Source organism: Panthera leo, chromosome C1 (assembly GCF_018350215.1).
Source record: "Panthera leo isolate Ple1 chromosome C1, P.leo_Ple1_pat1.1, whole genome shotgun sequence".
In the NCBI taxonomy this organism is placed as follows: domain Eukaryota; kingdom Metazoa; phylum Chordata; class Mammalia; order Carnivora; family Felidae; genus Panthera; species Panthera leo.
The window spans coordinates 92,584,749-92,604,549 of record NC_056686.1 but is presented as its reverse complement, the minus strand read 5'-3'; the positions used below and the strand labels follow the sequence as shown (position 1 = coordinate 92,604,549).

Sequence of the window (19,801 nt, the reverse complement as noted above, 5' to 3'; positions counted from 1 at the left end):
TGGCAAAAGGAGAATCTATCCAGCCATCCAGCCGGCAAACACCTATGCACCCTAAGAGCCAAGCACATGCTTAATGCTGAATGCAGATTTCCCAACTTCTCATTCTCTCTGTCTGAGAGGCTGTGGTTTAGGGATACAGATACAGACAACTCATCTAGAACGTCTAATCTAAGACAAATCGTCTTAGGACCTCCACACCTGCTGTGCCCCTGCCTGGAAAGCGCTGGGGCCCCCACTCATCTCACTCAGGTCTCTGTTCAAATGTCACCTCCTCAAATGTCATCCCAACCCTCTCTAAAATAGTATCTCCACCCTCTGTCATTCTCTGTCTCCTAATCTTTTATTTTTTTCCCTCCACTTACTGATATAGTCTAATTTGTTGTTCATCTGTTGTCTCTCTCTCTGTCTCTCTCTCTCTCTCTCTCTCTCCCTCTCTCTCCACTTGTGCCCCAGCAAGAATTAAGTTCCATAAGAGTAGATGTTCCCTCTGTTTGGTTGACTGTTGTATACAGAGTGCTTAGCACCATGACTGACTGTTGAAATGAACATGTGACCAGTGAAAGGCCTTCCTGGACCCCCAAGTCCTGGTCACTCCTCTCCCGGTTTCTCCCAGGGCCCTGCGCATCTTTCTTCTTGCTTTGGTCAGGCCCTGTTCTCCTCCCTCACCCTCTTTCTTAGGACTGCGAGCTCCCCGAGGGCAGGCACTTCTGTCACCGCAGAGTCCCCAACTTGAGCACCAAGCCTGGCACTGCATTAATACTCAAAACACGCCTGCTGACTCAGTGGCGATGCAGACTACAAAGGAAAGTCTTTCTGAGGCAGAAAGCCTGGGCGAAAGAGGGAACCAGCAAAGACCGAACAGTCAGGCCATTCTCCAGTGAGCCAGGAAGTAGGAATCAATTCCCTTTGCCAGCCCACAAAAGCAGCACCAAGGGGACAAGTCTGATGAGTTCCATGAGGAAATAAGTGTGCATGGACAGGCAGTCATTGCCCAGAGGGGCTAATAAGCAAATGGAAGAAACCAAGCAAAAGAAAATGAAATGGCTTTTTGCAACAGAGCACATGTAACTAAGGAGCGGAACAAATGGGGCAAAAACGAGTCTCTGACCTGAAAATGAATGAGGTCGTCTTGTTTTGCTTCCCCCCTTGGCCCCAGGGTCACTGCGGAGGTCTGTGGGGTTTTCTCTGGTGCCAGCTTCGCTGACCTCTGGAACTCCAAATGTGGTAAAGCCCAAGGAGCAGGCAAAGGAACTATCTGGGACAAAGGGGCTCCAAGATCATGCTACCCACCTCTCCGTTGGCATCACAGGCTGTGTGAGTGTAGAAGTAGTCTTTGTCTGTGCAGGCTGGGCGTACTTTGCAGGAGGAAGATCCTTTTTCTAAGTTGCAAAAGTAAGGACAAATAGTTGAAGTTATATAAGAAAGCAGAGCTCTTGCCCACTTGCTCATGACCTGTGACCTCTAAGACCCAGGGGTATAGCACAGCACAGGTACTGACGGGGGGGGGGGGGGGGGGGGGGGGGGGGGGGGTAGAACACCCTGCATACCCACCCTTCCCTTTGTTTCACTTCCGGTCCCTAAAGCCCTGCTCACATACCCCCTTTGCACCTCTCCCTAGTGCTATGAGAAGCCACTGGGCCCGCACAGTGGGGAGGGGCAGAGAGAAGGGGACCGGCCAGGGGACCAGTGAGGAGGGCGACTAGCTGGAAAGAGCATCTTACAGGTTAACCGCCACTAATGTAAGTTCCTGAAACCCGCATCCTGTTTTCCCTTTTCCATGCAACCATCCTACACAAATGAGCTGATAATTTCCTCTGACTCCACTTAAGACATGGAGCTCTTGGGGTGCCTGGGTGGTTCAGTCAGTTAAGTATCTGACTTCAGCTCAGGTCATCATCTCACGGTTCCTGAGTTCAAGACCCACGTCGGGCTCTGTGCTGACAGTTCAGAGCCTGGAGCCTTCCTCAGATTCTGTCTCTGTCTCGTTCTCTGCCCCTGCCCTGCTCGCGCTCACTCTCTCTCTTTCTCAAATATAAATAAACATTAAAAAAAAAAAAGATATAGAGCTCTTTCCACTTTCCCTACCCCCAAACATCCTGGTGCCATCTCTAACCCTGACCTGTTCCTAATAAAAACCGTCTTAACTATCATTTTATTTATTCTACTCTCTGTATGTCAGTTTGCTTTAACCCTATGAGTGCCTCGATAGCAAGAACTATTTCGGTGTATCCCTCTTTGAAACAATGAATTTCACCTTTTCTGAATTACAAACATGTTGAGAATTTGTAAAAAGACCTGTTTCTTCTATCCAGAAAAATATACATAACTTTTGAAAATAAATTTTGAAAAATTTCCAGGGACTTTATTTCCCCAAAATAAAAGTCATGGCTTTATAGAGTGCCAGTACAATACTACCACTACACCTGTCTCCATCATTTCCACAGTGACTATTGTTGTCACCTGCAGGTAAACATTTAATACAAGCGAGACCTCCTCACTCTATATATTATCTGACAGGCTGTGTGATAGAGTGGACTGAGATTTTAAGTTAGACAGAATTGGGTTTGGATCCTGCTTTATTTCTTTAAAAAAAAATTTTTTTTAATGTTTATTTATTTTTGAGAGAGAGAGAAAGAGAGAGACATGGCATGAGTGGGGGAGGGGCAAAGAGAGCCAGAGACACAGATCCGAAGCAGGCTCCAGTCTCTGAGCAGTCATCACAGAGCCTGATGCGGGGCTCGAACCCACAAACCCTGAGATCATGACCTGAGCTGAAGTCAGACGCGTAACCTACTGAGCCACCCAGGCACCCCAGATCCTGCTTCATTTACCAGCTGTGTCACTTCAGGCAAGTTACTGAACCTGAGGCTTAGTGCTCTCATCTGTAGAGCAGGAATAATAATATCCACCTCACTGGAGCCAGCACATCCCTGGCACATCATAAGTAGGGACTCACTAAATGCTAGTAACTATTATTACCTGGGTTTGTGCGAATGATTTCTATCTGGTAACTGTCATGGGATTTTAAATAAGGATTGAGGAATTTCTTTCTCTCTTTCCCAGCGAAGGCTTATTTCCTAACTGATCCCTTCTTCTTTCCAAGGCACCAAATGAGTTCCTAGATCAGAGAATCTCCTAGTTACAGCTTCCTTGGCCTGCCCTGGGGAGCTTCCTCAACCGCGCATTCTCACACCTCTTCTGTCCCCCTCTTATTAGTCTGGGCAAGAGGGAAATACTGCCTGAGAGACAGCTGGAGTCTTCTCAGCTCATTGACTTGGCTAACAAGCAGAAGGCCTCATTCAGCACAGAGAGATCCAGGGACTCCTGCTTTTGACAAACTGGGCCAGGAGAAATTCGGGGGGAGATGCTGAAAACACACCAATTCCCAGGACCTTGCATATTGGGTCTAGCAAATTGCAAGTTGCATGGAAGAAAGTACATTCTGCACAAGGACCTTTCTCTGTCAAATATTTGCTCAACCTGATGCCCTAGCTCCAGGTTTCAGCAAAAAAGGGTCCAGCTGTTTACACACTGACAACTGCTAAGGTAGTTTTAAGAAATGATTAACCCAAATGCTGAGACAGACCTTACTTCCCTAGCTCAGGTTTCATCAAAGTGTTTAAGTTGGGTACTAGTCAAGTTTGAAAGATCAGCCTAGATGGTCGGTGAGGGAGTGAAAAGTGATTCCTATAGCATTGGCCCCAGGGCAAAACTGTGAGAAGATAAAGTTTATCATGGGGGCTCCAGTTTCTCTCTTTGAGCCTCCCACCTCCTTCCAGGACCTTCTCCCCACCTCTAGGAGTACAAGGTCTTGTCATCCTGATCCACTGCATCACAGGAAAACATTTCCCCTGAAGGTTCAAGCATCTAATGAATGCTTGGCCCAGGTCAGACCCCACTTCAGACTCTGGACAAATCCCTCGAATTCTCTGTGCTGCCCTTGGTTCATTTATAAACAGGGAGATCAGTCCTGCACTCTGCTGTGAGTAATACATGAGAAAATGTTTGGTAAATTGTAAAGTACCATCCAAGTGACGTGTTACTGTTGTTACCTATGCTAAAAGTACTTTCATATTAAGCGAAGACAGCTGGGACTAGCCTTGACGGAAATGAACACAGTTGACCCTTGAACAATACAGGTTTGAACCAGGCGGGTCCACTTATATGCAGACTGGGTTTATACATATATATATATATATTCAGTATATATACTGTAAACGTGTTTGCTCTTCCTTGTGGTTTTCTTTTTTTTCTTTTTTTATTAGTATTTTATTTATTTTTTAATTTACATCCAAGTTAGTTAGCATATGGTACAACAATGATTTCAGGAGTAGATTTCCTTGTGGTTTTCTTAATAACATTTTTCCTCCAGCTTCTTTTATTGTAAGAATACAGTATATAATACACAAAACATACAAAATATGTGTTGATCAATTGTTTTTGCTAGCAGTAAGGCTTCCAGTCATTAGTAGTTAAGTTTCTGGAGACTCAAAAGTTACATGTGGATTTCTGATTACCTGGGGGGTGGGTACCCCTTGTCCCCAAGTTGTTCAAGGGTCAGCTATGATAAAATACGTGCTTACTACATACCGGGCACTGTTCCAAATCCTTTATCTGTAGTAATCAAATGATCCACACAATAACACTATGAGGTAGATAGGATTATTGCCACTCCCATTTTATACACAGACAGGGGACTTGCCCCAGGTGACAGAGCTAGTAAGTGGTGGAGCAGGGATTTGAACCTTAGTAATTTAGTTCTGGAGTCCATGCTCTTAAACCCAAAGCTGTTCTACTAGGAAGTAAGTCCCTAATATTCAATGTAACACAAAGGAATTCATCTTAATGATCAAATTTTAGTTATCAATAAGAAAGATGCGTTTAGTCAAGTCTTTGCCCTTAACAGATACAGTCCCATCAGCTCCTAGTCTAGGTCCTGGATACCGGCAATGATGCCTGTTGCAAAATCTCTGGACTGTGGCGTCCACCTCCAGTTGTTCCATTCCTCATCCATTTTCCAAATGGCAGCTAGAGTGGTCCTTCAAAACCACAAGCCAGATCATGTTACTCCCCAGCTAAAATTCTTTAATGCCCCCCCACCCCATCCCTGCTGATAGGATCAAATCTCAAATGTTTAGCGATGGCACAGAAGGGCTGGTGGATGGCCTGTTGCCTGCCCACCTCTTGGCCTTGGATGCTAGGTCTCTCCAAGTCAGTTCCTGCCATGCCAAGTTTCTTCAAGATCCCTGAGCCTTCTGGCTTTGGCTACACTTCTAGACCATCCGTCAAATCACCAACTCATCTTTCAAGACCACAGCCACTGAACCCTTTCCTGTCTCCACAGTAAAGGACTGACCAGTTCTCTTCTTTGCCTCTACTGTGTGCTACACTCAGAGCTCCTATCCCAGCAGCTACTGCACCATGGGGTTACTAAATTCAGGTGTTCCTATAACGGCATTCCTACTTTCCGACATAAGGTAGAGGGTAGGCACCAGCTCCAACTCTAGCACCAAGCCCAAGCTCTGGCACCTGGCCGGCACTCAGGACTTAGTTGTAAATGGATGACTAAATGTTCACAGGGTCTTCTGACCTCCCTTTACGCACAGTCCATCATAGGCTCTGATCTCTCCCCCACCCCCACCCCCACCCCCGCCTCTCTCTCTCTCTCTCTCTCTCTCTCTCTCTCTGCATTTCCCCAGCCTCCCACTGACCCTGTATTCTGGAAGAGTCAAGTCATTGTAAAAACTCACTTTCTAGTCAAAGAGGTGGATTGAGAACCTGGTGGCAAAAGTTCAAAAACTCAGACTCCCCACTGAACACTTTCATAACAGTTGTCTGGATGACAATCAGTTTACATACAGAGTTGATCAAAACATTCCCAGGTGGTTTCTCTAGAGCCACCTTGCCATTCAAACTCTTGTACAGCTGCTGGGCTGGAAAGGCAGCTGGAGACTAAGACCAACAAAGGCTGCCATTGATAGAGCAGGGAAGGAGAATGAGAAATGCAAGTGGAAAAACAGGAATTTAGGCTTATGGATTAAAAACATCCCTCAAGATCTCAACATTCCTGTTCTTGCTGAAAACTATACTCATTTGGCAAGATCTGTGTAGATAAACAGGACTGTTGTTTTAGGAATAGTGTAAAAACCAAGCGGTTCACATGGTCAGTGGCTCGTCTTGGCCGAGCAAAAACATAGTGTAACACCTGCTGAAGGGTGTGTCTGTGGACAGGTTTGAGTGTCTGCTTGAGAGAGAGCCTTGAGCTGGGTGTGTATGTGAGTCTGGGTAAGAAAAGGAAACTGGAATAATTATGAGTGTTTGTAGGGAAAGCGAAGGGACTCCTTCTCCCTCCCGGCTTATTTGTTTAGAACCTGTCTTAGAGATTGGCCGCTGTGCCAATGCCTGGGGTGCCTGAGCAGAGGGTCCTCTGGGGAGACTGCCCACCTTACACCATAGCCCTGCTACCCTGGGACTCCCTCAAATGACCAGTTCTGTTTCTCAAGTTGTGATGCTTTAGGAAGCTACTCAGAGACTAGCAACAGCCTGCTACACCTGTCCCCTTATTTTCCCTCAGAACACTCGTTTTTAAACTATGTTCCAAGGAACCCTGGATTTCCTGAAAAGGCCTCCCTTGAATTCAATGGATGCTCAGGCTGCTAAAAGTAGTAAAAAGATTGTAACTTCCAACTTTAGCCCTTGCTATCAAAATGTTTTGCTCATCAATACAGCCTCATGGCTCTTCTAAATTAACTTTGATAATAATTGTTATGAATTAAAATATATAAACATATACCTTTTACTTACAGTATCTATTATTTATAACTATAATCTTTTTTTAATGTTTATTTATTTTGAGAGAGACAGCATGAGTGCAGGGGAGGGGCAGAGAGAAGGAGAAAGAGAGAGAATCCCAAACAGGCTCCGCACTGTCAGCGCAGAGCCCGACGCGGGGCTCGAACCTGTGAACCAGGAGACCATGACTTGAGCCGAAGTCAAGAGTCAGACGCTCAAATGACTGAGCCACTCAAGCACCCCAACTGTAATCTTATATAAGGTTTTGTGTCTACAAATTTCACTGCTTAGGAAAAAAATAAAAAGATTGCAACCCCTTTCTCCAACTTTCCTAATCCCTGTAACCCTGAACTGCTTTTTCTTTTTGCCACAGCCCCCTGCACGTTTTACTGTCTAATGTACTATAATTTATTATATATTTATTATCATTACTGTTTATTGTCTGCCTCCCCCCCCCCCCCACCAGAATGTAAATTCCATGAAAACAGGGAGCTTTGCCGATTTTGTTCACTGGTGTATTCCAAGCACCTAGGGCCTGGCACATAGTAGGGGCTCAATAATTACTTGTTGGACGATTTCATTTTTGTTTCCAGAGTGATCAGTGGAGTGTGGATCAGCAAGGCTCTTCCAGTGTCCAGGAAACCAGGGTTTAAGAAGCATCGTCTTCAGCATGGTCAGAAGGATGCTCTCCTTCCTGTTTTCTCCCCATGTTTGTTGGTTATCACCCCCTCCCCACCTCCACCAAACTCTACCCACCCTCAGAAACATCACCTGAGTATTTGTCAGGGTCACACTGGTGGCAGGAAGTCTCTCCCTTATTTGAGTAAGAGTTGGCTGGGCAAAGTTCACAGAAAGAGGAGCCCTGCTTGTCTGCATATGTGCCAGGTTTGCAGGGGAAGCATTCTGAAGTGTAGGCCACCCCTAGGGAGGACGAACAACATAGAAAAGCAACGGTTGAGCCTAGAGACTGAGGCCTGGGGACCGGCCCTCACCAGCTCCCCCCCCCCCCCCCCCCACAGAGTTAGGAAATCAGCAGCAGATGCCGGACCCAACTCCCCCTTGGTACCTGTTATGGCGATGTTTCTCACCAGCACAGGCTTGGAAACTTTGGACCACACTGAGAAGGCTGTGGTTCTCCAATAGAGGACATTATTGCCTCGGTTTAGCTCGACCTAGAAACCGCAAACAGGAAGTTCATTTAGCTGCAGAGATGGATATCCCTAATCCATAGGATTAGCCTCTTGTGGGGATCCTTCCCCTTACTGTCTGCGTGGAGGCACCTCTTCTGATCCCTTCCCTCAACTTCCTCAGCTCTGCCCTTCCTCCCAGATCAGTTTAGCTCCTCTCTGCCTTGAAGTCTCCTCTTACAACCCTCATGGCCTCTCCCTCACCCACATATACTACGAGTATCTCCAAGGTAAGACCCATGGAGGAGCCTGAAGGTGCTGACAGGAGGGTGAGTGGACTTCCCTCACTCTTCTCTGATTCTGTGTATCCCCAGAAGACCTGGCCCTTAACCCTGCGAAGCTGCTGGTCCTTGGGGTCGAGCCATGGGAGCAAGTCGGCCCACACCCATATTCTGTCAACTCAAGAGGACAGAAACTATGGCATCCTCATCATGTCAGACCCCTGCCTTCTAGGGACAGAGGGGTGGGAAGCCCAGACCAGGAGGAAACTGTCCTTGGAAGAAAAGCCCTTGATCCCTTTTCTGGTAGCCCCAGGAAAGGCTCCAAGAAGGCTGGTATGATACTTACACTGTGGAATTCCCACCCTTTCTCTGTGGTTTTCATCCACCTGGAGTCATCCACGTTGGGCTGGCACTGGTCATTCTGAACCTGAGGTGGCAAGAGTTTGGGGACAGAGTCAAAGCTTTCCAAGAAAATGGGTTCTTCACACCCCCCCCCCCCCCATGCTGCAACAGGCTTCCAGAGGGCTCTTCTTATGGGGGAAGAGTTTCCAGTTTCTTTTGGGGACTGAGCTCAAAACACGAGTCCTGAAGCAGGGCAAGAGCTAATTATACACACAAAACGTCAAAGCAGGGGTGCCTGGGTGGCTCAGTTGGTTAAGCATCTGACTTTGGCTCAGGTCATGGTCTCATGGTTCGTGGTTCAAGCCCCGCATCGGGCTCTGTGCTGACAGCTCAGAGCCTGGAGCCTGCTTCCGATTCTGTGTCTCCCTTTCTCTCTGCCCCTCCCCTGCTCACGCTCTGTCTCTCTCAAAAGTAAATAAACATTAAAAAAAAATTATTTTAAAGGCAATGCATCAACACCGAAAAAATAACTCATAACTCAGAAGCCTTTACATGCTGTTTTCATGTCTGAGCAGGCGGAATGCCTAGGGTCTCCTGCCCCTGCAGAGCCCCCGAACTTCTTTCTGCCTTTCTCCCCACATCTTGAAGTCTCAGCCCATTTGTCCATAGTTCTCTCCAGACGGAAGACAACTGTGGAAAATCCCCAACCGGAAATGTGCTTGTGATCCTGTAAATGAATCTGAGCCTTGGAGAGCCTTTACCTCCCAGCCTCCCCCATGGCCAGGGGCTTACAAAAAACTCGAAGATGATGCTGGAGTCTGGGTAGTAGTACTCGAAGTTGACGGAACCAGACTGCTTCAGGTTGACAGCATACATCAGCGTGGCTGTGCATTCGTCCGTGTTGGAGGAGATGTAGTCACCCAGGGGAACCCACTTGGACCTGTGAGGGAACGAGAGCCAAGTTCACTGGCAGGCGCACGGCCCATCATGCTTTGTGGGAAGTGCAGGTCTCATGTCCTGCTGGGTCTCTGTGGAATTCCAGACTCGTGACTCGCAAATGGGAATTTCGTCACGAACATGCTCAGTAAAGAATGACCTCTGGATCAAGGAGGCTGGAGATACAGCCGACATGAGGAAGACAGGTAGGTGTACCCCCACCTGTCTTCCTCCCAGGTACTGAACTACACGTTTTATATTCATGATTTCCTTTCATTCCCATTTAATGGATGGTAAAACTGAGGCTCAGTGAGTACCTTGCCCGGTATCACTCAGCCAGCAAGTGGCAGGGCTGAGATTCAAACCCAAGTCTGCCTAATTCCGAAGCTGTCAACGAAATTTAGCAGACACTGCTGTTTTTCAGAAACCAAGAGTCCATCCAATCTATCCCACCTGTTTTTCTGGAAATGCCCACTTTTAGATGCTGCATGTAACTGGCAACTGGGAAGAGGGAAGGCCAGAGAACCTTCTAGACTCTAGCCCTGCAGCATTTCTTTCACTTTCTCTGCCAAACTTTCCCTCCCCCTGGGTATTCCCACATGCTGTTCACTCTTTCTGGAACAAACTACCTCCTCTCCCCCTCGGTTTACTTCCTCCTCATGTCTTAAAATAACGTCACCTCATCTGAGAAGTCCCCCTTGACTCTACTGGCCTCTGCTATGTGTACCCTGAGCTCTCACAGATTCTCTTCTCGTAGCCATAACTCTCCTCTACTTCACTTACACATACTATGAGAGATTGAAGACCCCCACCCTGCTTAAGAAATACAATATAGCAGAAGCCTTGGTGTACACCCAGCTAATCTCAAGCCCTTGAATACCACCTGCTCCTTTCAGCCAAGTAACAACTTTCCAGAATATGGTGCTTACCATCTGCACATGGTTCCTTATCCTTTAATAATTATGCAGGTATTTCTAAACAATATGCCCTATGATCATGGTTTTGCACGTTTTCAGACCTCGTGTAAATGGCATCATATTTATGTGTGCTGAAACTTACTTTTTTTGTTCGTTTCAGTATGATGATTGTGGGATTCATCCCTATTCACACAGAGCTATTTTTTCATTTCTGCTACTCTATAATATTGCCTTGCATGGTTCTACCACAGTTATTTACCCATTACTCATTGGTGGACTTTTAGGTTGTTTCCAGTGTTTTGCTCTTGTACCCACTCTGTTAGAAACACTCTTGCTCTGCTCCTCGTACGCGTGTCTGAGGGAGGTGGTTGGGAGAACAACCGCTGGGTTAGAGGGCATGTGAACCTCCAGCTCTCCCAGCTCCTGCCATACCGTCTCCAAAGTAGTTGCTACCAACTTGCGCCCGCCAGCACGTGAGAGAGTTCCTGTTCCTCTACGTCCTCCCCAAATTTGGAATGGTCAGACTGTAAAGTTGTTGCCAATGTGATGTAGTAAGAGACAGTGTCTCATTGGGCTTTACATCTTATTTCTTTGATTATTAGTGAGGCTGAGCATCTTTTCTTTATTTGCAATTTGGCTTCTTCTGAATATATATATATATATATATATATATATATATATATATTTTTTTTTTTTTTTTTTTTAGAGAGAGAGCATGAGCAGGGGAGAGAGGCAGAGAAGGAGAGAGAGAAAGAGAGAGGGAGAATCTTAAGCAGGCTCCAGGCTCAGCACAGAGCCCAACAAGGGGCTCAATCCCATGCCCCTGGGATCATAACCTGAGCCAAAATCAGATGCTCAACCAACCGAGTCACACAGGTGCCCCCTCTTCTGATCATATTCTAATTCTTCTTTAATTCTTCTTTAATTGTCTGTCTTCCTGGCTGGCTTACAGATGCTGTAAGGGCAGAGACCAAACTTATCTTGCTCACTAATGTAGCCCCAGGACCAAGCCCTGTGCCTGGCACATAGGAGGGACTCAGAATTATATAGATTAATGTAGAAAATGGTGACCAAAGATAATCCCACTCTTTCATTGTTTTGCCTGAGACCAGCCCAGGCAAGTATTAACAGTGGTCTGTTAAGGGGATCTATGTTTGTTAGAATAATAGCATGTATTTCAAGTTCGTTATTTACTTTTTTTTAATGTTTATTTATTTTTGAGAGAAAGAGAGAGAGAGAGAGAGAGAGAGAGCAGGGGAGGGGCAAAGAGAGAGGGAGACACAGAATCCAAAGCAGGCTCCAGGCTCTGAGCTGTCAGCAAAGAGCCCCATGCAGGGTTTGAACTCAAGAACTACAAGATCATGACCTGAGCTGAAGTCAGACACTCAACTGACTGAGCCAGCCAGGCGCCCCTCAAGTTCTTTAATAGTGTTATTCTCAGGGCACCTGGGTGGCTCAGTTGGTTAAGCGACCAGCTCTTGATTTCTGCTTAGGTTATGATCTCACGGTTCGTAAGATCAAGCCCCGCATTGGGCTCTGCCCTAACAGCCTGCTTGGGATTCTGTCTCTCCCTCTCTCTCTGAACTCCCCCACTCTCTCTCTCTCAAAATAAATAAGTAAACATTAAAAAAAATAGTGTTATTCTCAAATACCTATGCTGAGCTCATCCCAGACACCCCAACTAATCTAATGGTATTGATTTCTCCTGCTAAAAGAGACAACGCTTAATGCTGATGTGCTCCATGGCATCTTCCATAAATAACTCCTAGAGTGAGATGAATAATTAAAAGGATGCCATAAGTGGGCTACATTTGCAAAAGGCATCACAATTCTGGGTTTTGTCAGAGTTGTCTCTGGTGAAGATCATTTCACATTCAATAATAACAACATGTGTTGATTGATTTCTAGTGGCAGGGATTGCTCTGAATTCTTCACATGGATCATCTCATTTAATCCTTACCACAACCTACAAGAATACTATTTTTAACACTGTTTTTGTTTGTTTGTTTTGTTTTTTTAGGATGAGGAAATCGAGGCATGGAAGTGATTAGGAAACTTAACTAATCACACAATTGATCACATAGTAATAAGTCTGCTAAGTGCCATAAGGAGAAATACAAGATGGTGCAAGAGTGTGTATGTGACGGGAATCTGTGGGGTCAGAGCCGGCGTCTCCGAGGAAGTGACCTTCAGGCAGAGACCTGAGTGTGAAGCAGCAGTGAGCCAGAAGAGCTGGAGAAGAGCGTGTTCAAAGACCCAGGAGGGAAGGAGTATGGTGGCCACGTGGCTGGAACACAGTAAGCCAGAGGGAAGGCATTTGGGTGAAGCTGGAGAAATGGGCAGAAGGCAGAGGCCAGACCAGGCCGGCCACGCAGGCTGCGGCAAGGTATTGGATTTTATTCCAGGAGCAACAGGAATCCACAGAATCTGGAGTTTCGAGTGGGGAAGTACGGTGGTTGGACTTGTGTTTTTTCGGTCTGGCTGCTGGCCGCCAGTGGCATGCAGAGGCTGGAGCAGAGGCTGAGACGAGTTGGGGGCGCCGGAGGCAGAACCGCGGGGAGGCTGGCTCTGGTCAGGTTGGAGACAGCGGACATGGGTTCGGGTAACATCTCGGTACTAGCTCAATTATTGCCTTTCTGAGGGCGGTGAGGAAATCACACAGCCTCTCTAGATGGCCATTTCGTCTCCATTTCTACAGAGGAAAAACATTCTTTCTCCCCTCCCAGGGATGTCTTGGATGCCTTAAGATGCAGGCCCTGAAGCAGTGTGTGCTGTGGAAACACAAGTTGTTATTAACTGGCCCACATCCTGTCTTGCTGAGAGGTAATGATTTCTGGACTCTCAGTGACGTCCCCAGAGAGAGAAACCCTTTCTTCAAGCGGGTAAGAATTGATTGGGTGACCGGGCCTGCACCTTGTTGCAGGGGTGGGGAGGTGGAGTCAATTACATTCTCTATTAGGATGTAACTGGCTCTCCTTTCAGCTTTAATCCTCCCTGGCTTTATCTCTGTTGCCAACGTTGTCATGCCAATGATTTTGACACATAATGTTAAACTCTAAAGTGACATTAAAATTGGACTATAAAATACCTGTTGCCTGGCTCCGCTAATGGGCCTTCTTTTTAAGTGTAGGAACGGGACACATTGGTCCCAGTTTTAGAGACCCAAGTGTAAACAATCATTAACTCCTTTTATCCTTTTGATTACTTGGGGGTAAGAGAAACTTTCATGTACTTTCCTCGCATCTTATCTGTCAAAGAGCATCTGTGCACCCCTCTGCTTCTCCTCCCTAGGACCCGACATTGCCTAGCATACACTAAATGTTATCTGAGGGTGGCTTCATGGGGCAGTAGAGAGCTTGGGACTGGGTTTGAATTCCAATGTCACCAGTTCTAAGCTGGGTAACAAAGGACAAGTCACTTAACCTTGCTAAGCCTCCAATTCCTCATTTGTGTAAAGGAAATAATGATAACCAATTTCAGAAGGTTCTTGAGAGAATTATAGAAAGTAATATATGTAAAGCATCTAGAATAGTGCCTGACACATAGAAGGCACATCATTTAATTCCTGTCCCTGGAATTAAATATCGAAAGATATGATAAGGATCACTCACCAGTTACTCAAGCACCTGGGGCTGAGCTTTTCAAGTACTGAAAAGATCTCCTTCTGAGCTAGAAAATTTTTTCTGGTCACCAGGGTCTCAAGAGGTTTGGAAGATCCCACCCACCACTGACCAAAGATCTGGCCCTAGTCTATCTCCCTCAAACCTATAAACTCAGGTTGGGCTGACCAGTTTTAGAAGTTAACACCAAAGCCAGGAAGATACCTAGCGCTTTACACATTGGGTTGCAATCAAGTTGAGGCAGCTTATTGCTGATCCAAAATCCCATGGCAGAAATCTAGTTAGGTTCTATTTTAAGTGGACGGGGCCATTTAACCCTTATCCACCATATCCGCCCCTCTCTATTTCCCCCTGTTCTTTACCCCTCACCAACGCCTGTCAGTCACTGTAAGCTTTGATCAGTAAGAGTGGGCTGAGGTGGGCGTTATGTCCAACAGTCCTGTGGGAAGCTGCTCCAACCTAACCCTTGGCTGCTTGGCTCCCTGGTTTCCATCCTCCCCAGCCCAGCACAGGGGAAGGGACTATAGGGGGCACTCACGCAGTGCAGTTCTCAGTGGACTCGGTGGTGGTGTCCTCGATCTCCATGTTGGTTGAGAGGCTGGCAAAGCCATGGGGCAGCTCATCCCACTCGTCAAACCGGATTCCTGTGCCAAGGGAGTAGCGGCCCTCAGCGCATGGCTTACAGGACTGGTCCTTCATGTCCAGAAACTCCCCGGCTTTGCAAGAAAAGGCTGGAACGCAGAGAAGGGACAAGGGGAGGATGGTGAGGCCACTGCCACCAGGAGGAGTAGGCAGCCTGTGGGCACCCTAAAATGAGGAGCAGAGGATCAAGATCCAGAAGTTGACCCACTAAGATTTAAAACATCTTGTATGATTCCCATTATATGGAAAGTCCAAAATAGGAAAATCCACAGAGACAGAAAGCAGATCTATGGTGCCAGGGGCTTGGGGGGAGGGGACGTGGGTAGAGATTGTTCACGGATATGATGTTTCTTTTGGGGGTGATGAAAATATTGTGAAGTTAGATAGTGGTTGTACAACTGTGAATATTCTAAAAACTAGACTTTACACTTTAAGGGGGTGGATTTTATGATATACAAATTATATCTCAATAAAGCTGTTATTTTAAAAAATAAAATTGGGGGCGCCTGGGTGGCTCAGTCGGTTAAGCAGCCGACTTCGGCTCAGGTCATGATCTCGCGGTCCGTGAGTTCGAGCCCCGCGTCGGGCTCTGTGCTGACAGCACAGACCCTGGAGCCTGCTTCAAATTCTGTGTCTCCCTCTCTCTCTGACCCTCCCCCGTTCATGCTGTCTCTCTCTGTCTCAAAAATAAATAAACGTTAAAAAAATTTTTTTTTAATAAAAAATAAAAAAATAAAATTTAGGGCTGTGGGAGCTCTGCTTTAGTGAACTTGTCCCTGACGGTTTCGTTTCCTGAGGGACAGCCTTGGCCATTCTGAGAGCTCTCCAGTAGAACATACCATGGTCTTCTGAACGGTGCCCAGCCCTTCAGCCATGAATTTCCCCGAGTCTCTGGTCTCTGTCTCCTTTCTGGCTCCACTGCCACCATGCTGGTTGGGATTCTCCTGGCTGTTAGCTCAATGATTACAGAGTCCTCCTAACTAGTTCCCTGTTTCCTGCTTTTGCTCATTCTGTGGTCAGAGGTATCTTTCTAAAACACGGGTAGGTACTATTATTCCTGTTATTTAAGAGATCATCAGGCACTCCCCTTGGGTTATAGAATCTAAGCTCTCAGCCAGGCATTCAAAATCTTCTGCAATTTTTTCCTCAACCTAACTTTCCAGCTTGATCTCCCACTACAGGCTTTGCTCCACTACAGCCCCATCTGTCACCGTCACCTTCCATGCGTTGCCTCCACCCCAGACCACATGTTCTTCCCTGAATGTGTCTGGTGTTCTTCCACCTGCAAACCTCTGCCCAAGTAGTTCCCCGAGCTGTTCCTGAGCCCTAGGCACCCGTACCTCCTGTCCTTTGTCATCTCATATGAATACATCATATTGATGTGTGCCTGCTGCTAGGCTCTGAGCTCCTCTGGGGACAGTGGCTCAGTAACTGGCACAGACATAGTAGGGGCTCCGTATAGTTTTGCTGAAAAAATGAATGGAGGAATGAATGTCTGCTTCTTCCACCAGACGTTAAGCTTTTGAAGGCAGAGACTGTGCCTTATATATCTCTGTGGTTCACAGTGCATGCACATAAGAAGAGCTCGGTTAAGCTGGTGGAGTTACCTGAAGATGGCTCACTTGTTTGCAGCAGTCACACCTCAGTCCCGCTCAGATCTTCACAATATCCGTTCAGTAGTTTAACAAGCATTTATTTGCTCACCGACTGAACCAGGCACTATGTAAGTTTTTGGGTTTTTTTTTAAAGAATTTAAATGCCCTCGGGGTGTCTGGGTGGCTCAGTTGGTTAAGCGTCCTACTTCAGCTCAGGTCATGATCTCGCGCTCAGTGGGTTCGAGCCTCGAGTCAGGCTCTGTGCTGACAGCTCGGAGCCTGGAGCCTGTTTTGGATTCTGTGTCTCCCTCTCTCTCTGCCCCTCCCCTGCTCATGCTCTGTCTCTCAAAAGTGAATAAATATTAAAAAAAAAAAAGAATTTAAATCTCCTTTCCAAATCTCCAAGTATTCCTTGATTCTAGTCCCTGTTTTATCCCTTTACACTGCTAAGAAGAACAGTGGAGGGGAAACAGCTGCCAATTGTAGAAAAATTGTGACTACAGAGTCGCAGAGGTGGGGACAGAGCTGCAGACAAGTCACGGCTTTTCTGATCGCACAGTCAGCTCCACAGCTGGGCAAGGTTCTTGTTCCCTGAAGTGATGCCCAGTGCATTTTAAAGGTCTGTCTGTGCAGAAATTCATCTTCTCTGGCTTCCTTTTGAAGAACAAAAGCAAATCACAGTCTTTTCCTAATGCCTGATTGTGGCTGGTAAGTGCAGACTGGAGAGAGATGCACAGGCACAAAAGAAAATGTATGCAAACAGAAAGAAATCGCTGACTGGCACACAGCTGGAATTGCTCATACTTTATCCCCTGATGGGATTTAAATTTAAAAGAAAGAAAGAAAGAAAGAAAGAAAGAAAGAAAGAAAGAAAGAAAGAAAAGAAAAGCAAATTTAGATACCCAGTTTGCATCCATGAAATCACATTTCTGTACCAAATCTCAAAGGGGCTGGGGACTAACTGGGGGAGAGATCTGATTCCTTAAGGCAGCTGCGCTGTCAGAGAGGGCCTGGCTTGGATGGCAGGAGGCTCGGGGCAGAGGCCAGAGGTGAGCGGCAGGAATGCTTACAGCACTCAGTGCCCTTGACAGGGTCGGGGAGGCTGGTGCACAGGCCCGGGGTGTGCGGCACGGCGACCCTCCACCTGGATCCCGTGCTGTCACACGCGGTGTACTCGTAGTGGTACTCAGACTGCAGGGGAGACAACAGTGGGCAAAATGTGCATTAGCAGTGATCAGACATTAACACTTTCCACCCACTTCCCGCCCAGCATGGGGCTGCCGGGCTGCCGACACGCGCCTGGGGCCCCAGCAGGGAGCAAGGATCATGGTGCCCGAATGTTTGTTAGGAAGCCCACAGGAGCTGCAATGATTTGGATCACTCCTCTCCACCCAACCACAGTCCAGTCCTTAGAAATCCTTTCTGTGTGGTGACTCTCTTTGCTGTTGTATATAGATAATGACCCAACGGACCAAAGGAATGTGAGAAGGAAACTACAGAACAGGCTGGAAACAGGTGCTGGCTTTCTTGTCCTAAACCGTAGAATTATGAGCAAGAACTGGTCTGTGAAAAACGTGCAAAGGATTGTCACAGAAGCTGTATTTTCCTGTTCTTCACACTCCCTTCTGCCTGGAAAGATGATGAGTTCCCACTTTACATTTTATGAAAACATCCTATCTCACCCAGGCAGCTCTCATCACCTGAACCTATTCATGCCTAATTTCTCTGTGCAGTGGGACACTCACAGTTCAGTTGCTTTACTGAACTAACAATAACCTAAATAAGAGCCACAAAACAGCCCAATCAAGTATTAAATAGAACAACAGTAACAACAAAAGTAATAAAAAGCACTACTTTGGAGGATAAAAAAAACCCACAATGGATCCATCAAATGCCCTTAAACATTTCTCACTCTTTTAAATCTCGTAATAAACAACAGATCACAGAACTATTATCATTTTGGCTCTGACAAGTATTTTATAATCCGCCCTTACCTAAATCTATATTCAAGTGCAGGGAAGTACTTGGTACTATTGTGTCCATAAGAAAAATCGATTTAATGTCCCCTTTCAACCCACATAAGAGCATGATTGCATACCACGTGTAAATGCAAGGAGCTGAGACTAAAAATGAGACCATTTTGAAGTTTGCTAATCTAAGAATGCATCAGAACCAAAAGCAGAAATCTTTACCTTTTGGAAGAGGTAAACACGCTGCATTTCATTTATTCTAAAATGCATATTTATTTCACATTTTAACATCTGTGAAATCAAAGTGGCTTATAATTGACACAATAAGGAAGCACTGTGTCATATTTTAACTGATAAAGCTTTTCCTCTCTTTGCAATATGTAAAAAACGGTGGGTCTAAGAAGCAATGGCATCTCAGATTTGTGGAAATATAGTGAACGTGTTGTTTCTCGAGCTGTAGTTTCAGAAACTCAAGATGATAAGAGAACAATTTTATTTCCCTCTATTTTAAATATTTACCAAATATATATTCTATGCCCAGCCATTAGAATTACTAAGTGCTGCGCCCAGTATGGCTCAAGATAGCAACATACAAACTCAGCAATTTCATCCGAAGGGAGAAGATGCGGAGAAGGGGAAAATTGGGGGAACTGTTTTGGGAGTTCTAATTTTTTTATGTTCATTTATTTATTTTGAGAGGGAGAGAAAGTGCATGCGAGCAGGGGAGGAGCAGAGAGAGAAGGAGAGAGAGAATCCCAAGCAGGTCCTGTGCCGTCAGCGCAAAGCCCAACACAGGGCTCAATCCCACCAACTGTAAGTTGACATCAAGAGTCGGATGCCTAACTGACTGAGCCACCCAGCTGCCCCAGTGAGCCTAACTTTTGATGAGAATCTTTGGCTTTGGACTTAGACGTCAGTGTCATCTAGGAAAGAAAAACATCAGGATTCTTTGTGCCCTTGGGCTACCATGTCTCTGGGTCTATTCCCCCCACCCCCAATTCCAGTCTTTTCCTTATCTCAGAGGACTCTAAGGTGAAGAGAGCAACTACACATATAGCAATTCCAGGTCTAAATATGATACTCCCCAAAGGGTTTTACGGCAAGAATGAGGGGTAAAATTCACAGTATGTAAATTAAATGCAAATTGAGTGAACCGGGCAGAAAGGATTTGATGTCCCCACTGTAAGCGTGATTAAGCTGGTCATCTGCATGGCGATTTTACGGTTCCCAAACACGGTCTCATTTGATCTTCAAATTCCCCATAAGGCAAGCAGAGCAGGAGTGCTTCCCTCACTGTACAGGTGAGGAAACACTCACACAGGGGTGAAATGGCCTGTGTTCACACGGCTGGTAAGTCACTGAGCTAGAACCCAGGCCTTCCCACCAGAAATCCACCATCCTCATACACCCAATCAAACACAGACTCACACTGGGCCAAATTTAACAGCCAAATCTAAAAATTAAATAAGACAGTGTTGGTTGTGTGCCAGCTGACAGGCTTGCTTCGGAGGCCTGAGAATGGGTGTTAAAATATCTAATCTGTTCGAGCAGATAATTTCAGTTCACTCAGACTACATTT

At 46.2% G+C, this 19,801-nt stretch overlaps 1 protein-coding gene across 6 annotated transcripts in view; it reads right to left on the bottom strand.

Moving 5' to 3' along the window:
• The window catches only part of ELAPOR1 (endosome-lysosome associated apoptosis and autophagy regulator 1), a 72,759-nt gene that overhangs the window by 18,563 nt on the left and 34,395 nt on the right, over nt 1-19,801 (bottom strand). For all 6 annotated transcript variants that reach the window (XM_042953246.1, XM_042953247.1, XM_042953249.1 and 3 more), the window contains 7 exons: nt 17,323-17,443; nt 14,554-14,746; nt 9,335-9,482; nt 8,547-8,627; nt 7,859-7,964; nt 7,564-7,713; nt 1,291-1,379 (listed from right to left, as the gene is read on the bottom strand). In XM_042953246.1, coding sequence (XP_042809180.1) covers nt 1,291-1,379; nt 7,564-7,713; nt 7,859-7,964; nt 8,547-8,627; nt 9,335-9,482; nt 14,554-14,746; nt 17,323-17,443 — 888 coding nt within the window. The remainder of the gene's footprint in view (nt 1-1,290; nt 1,380-7,563; nt 7,714-7,858; nt 7,965-8,546; nt 8,628-9,334; nt 9,483-14,553; nt 14,747-17,322; nt 17,444-19,801) is intronic.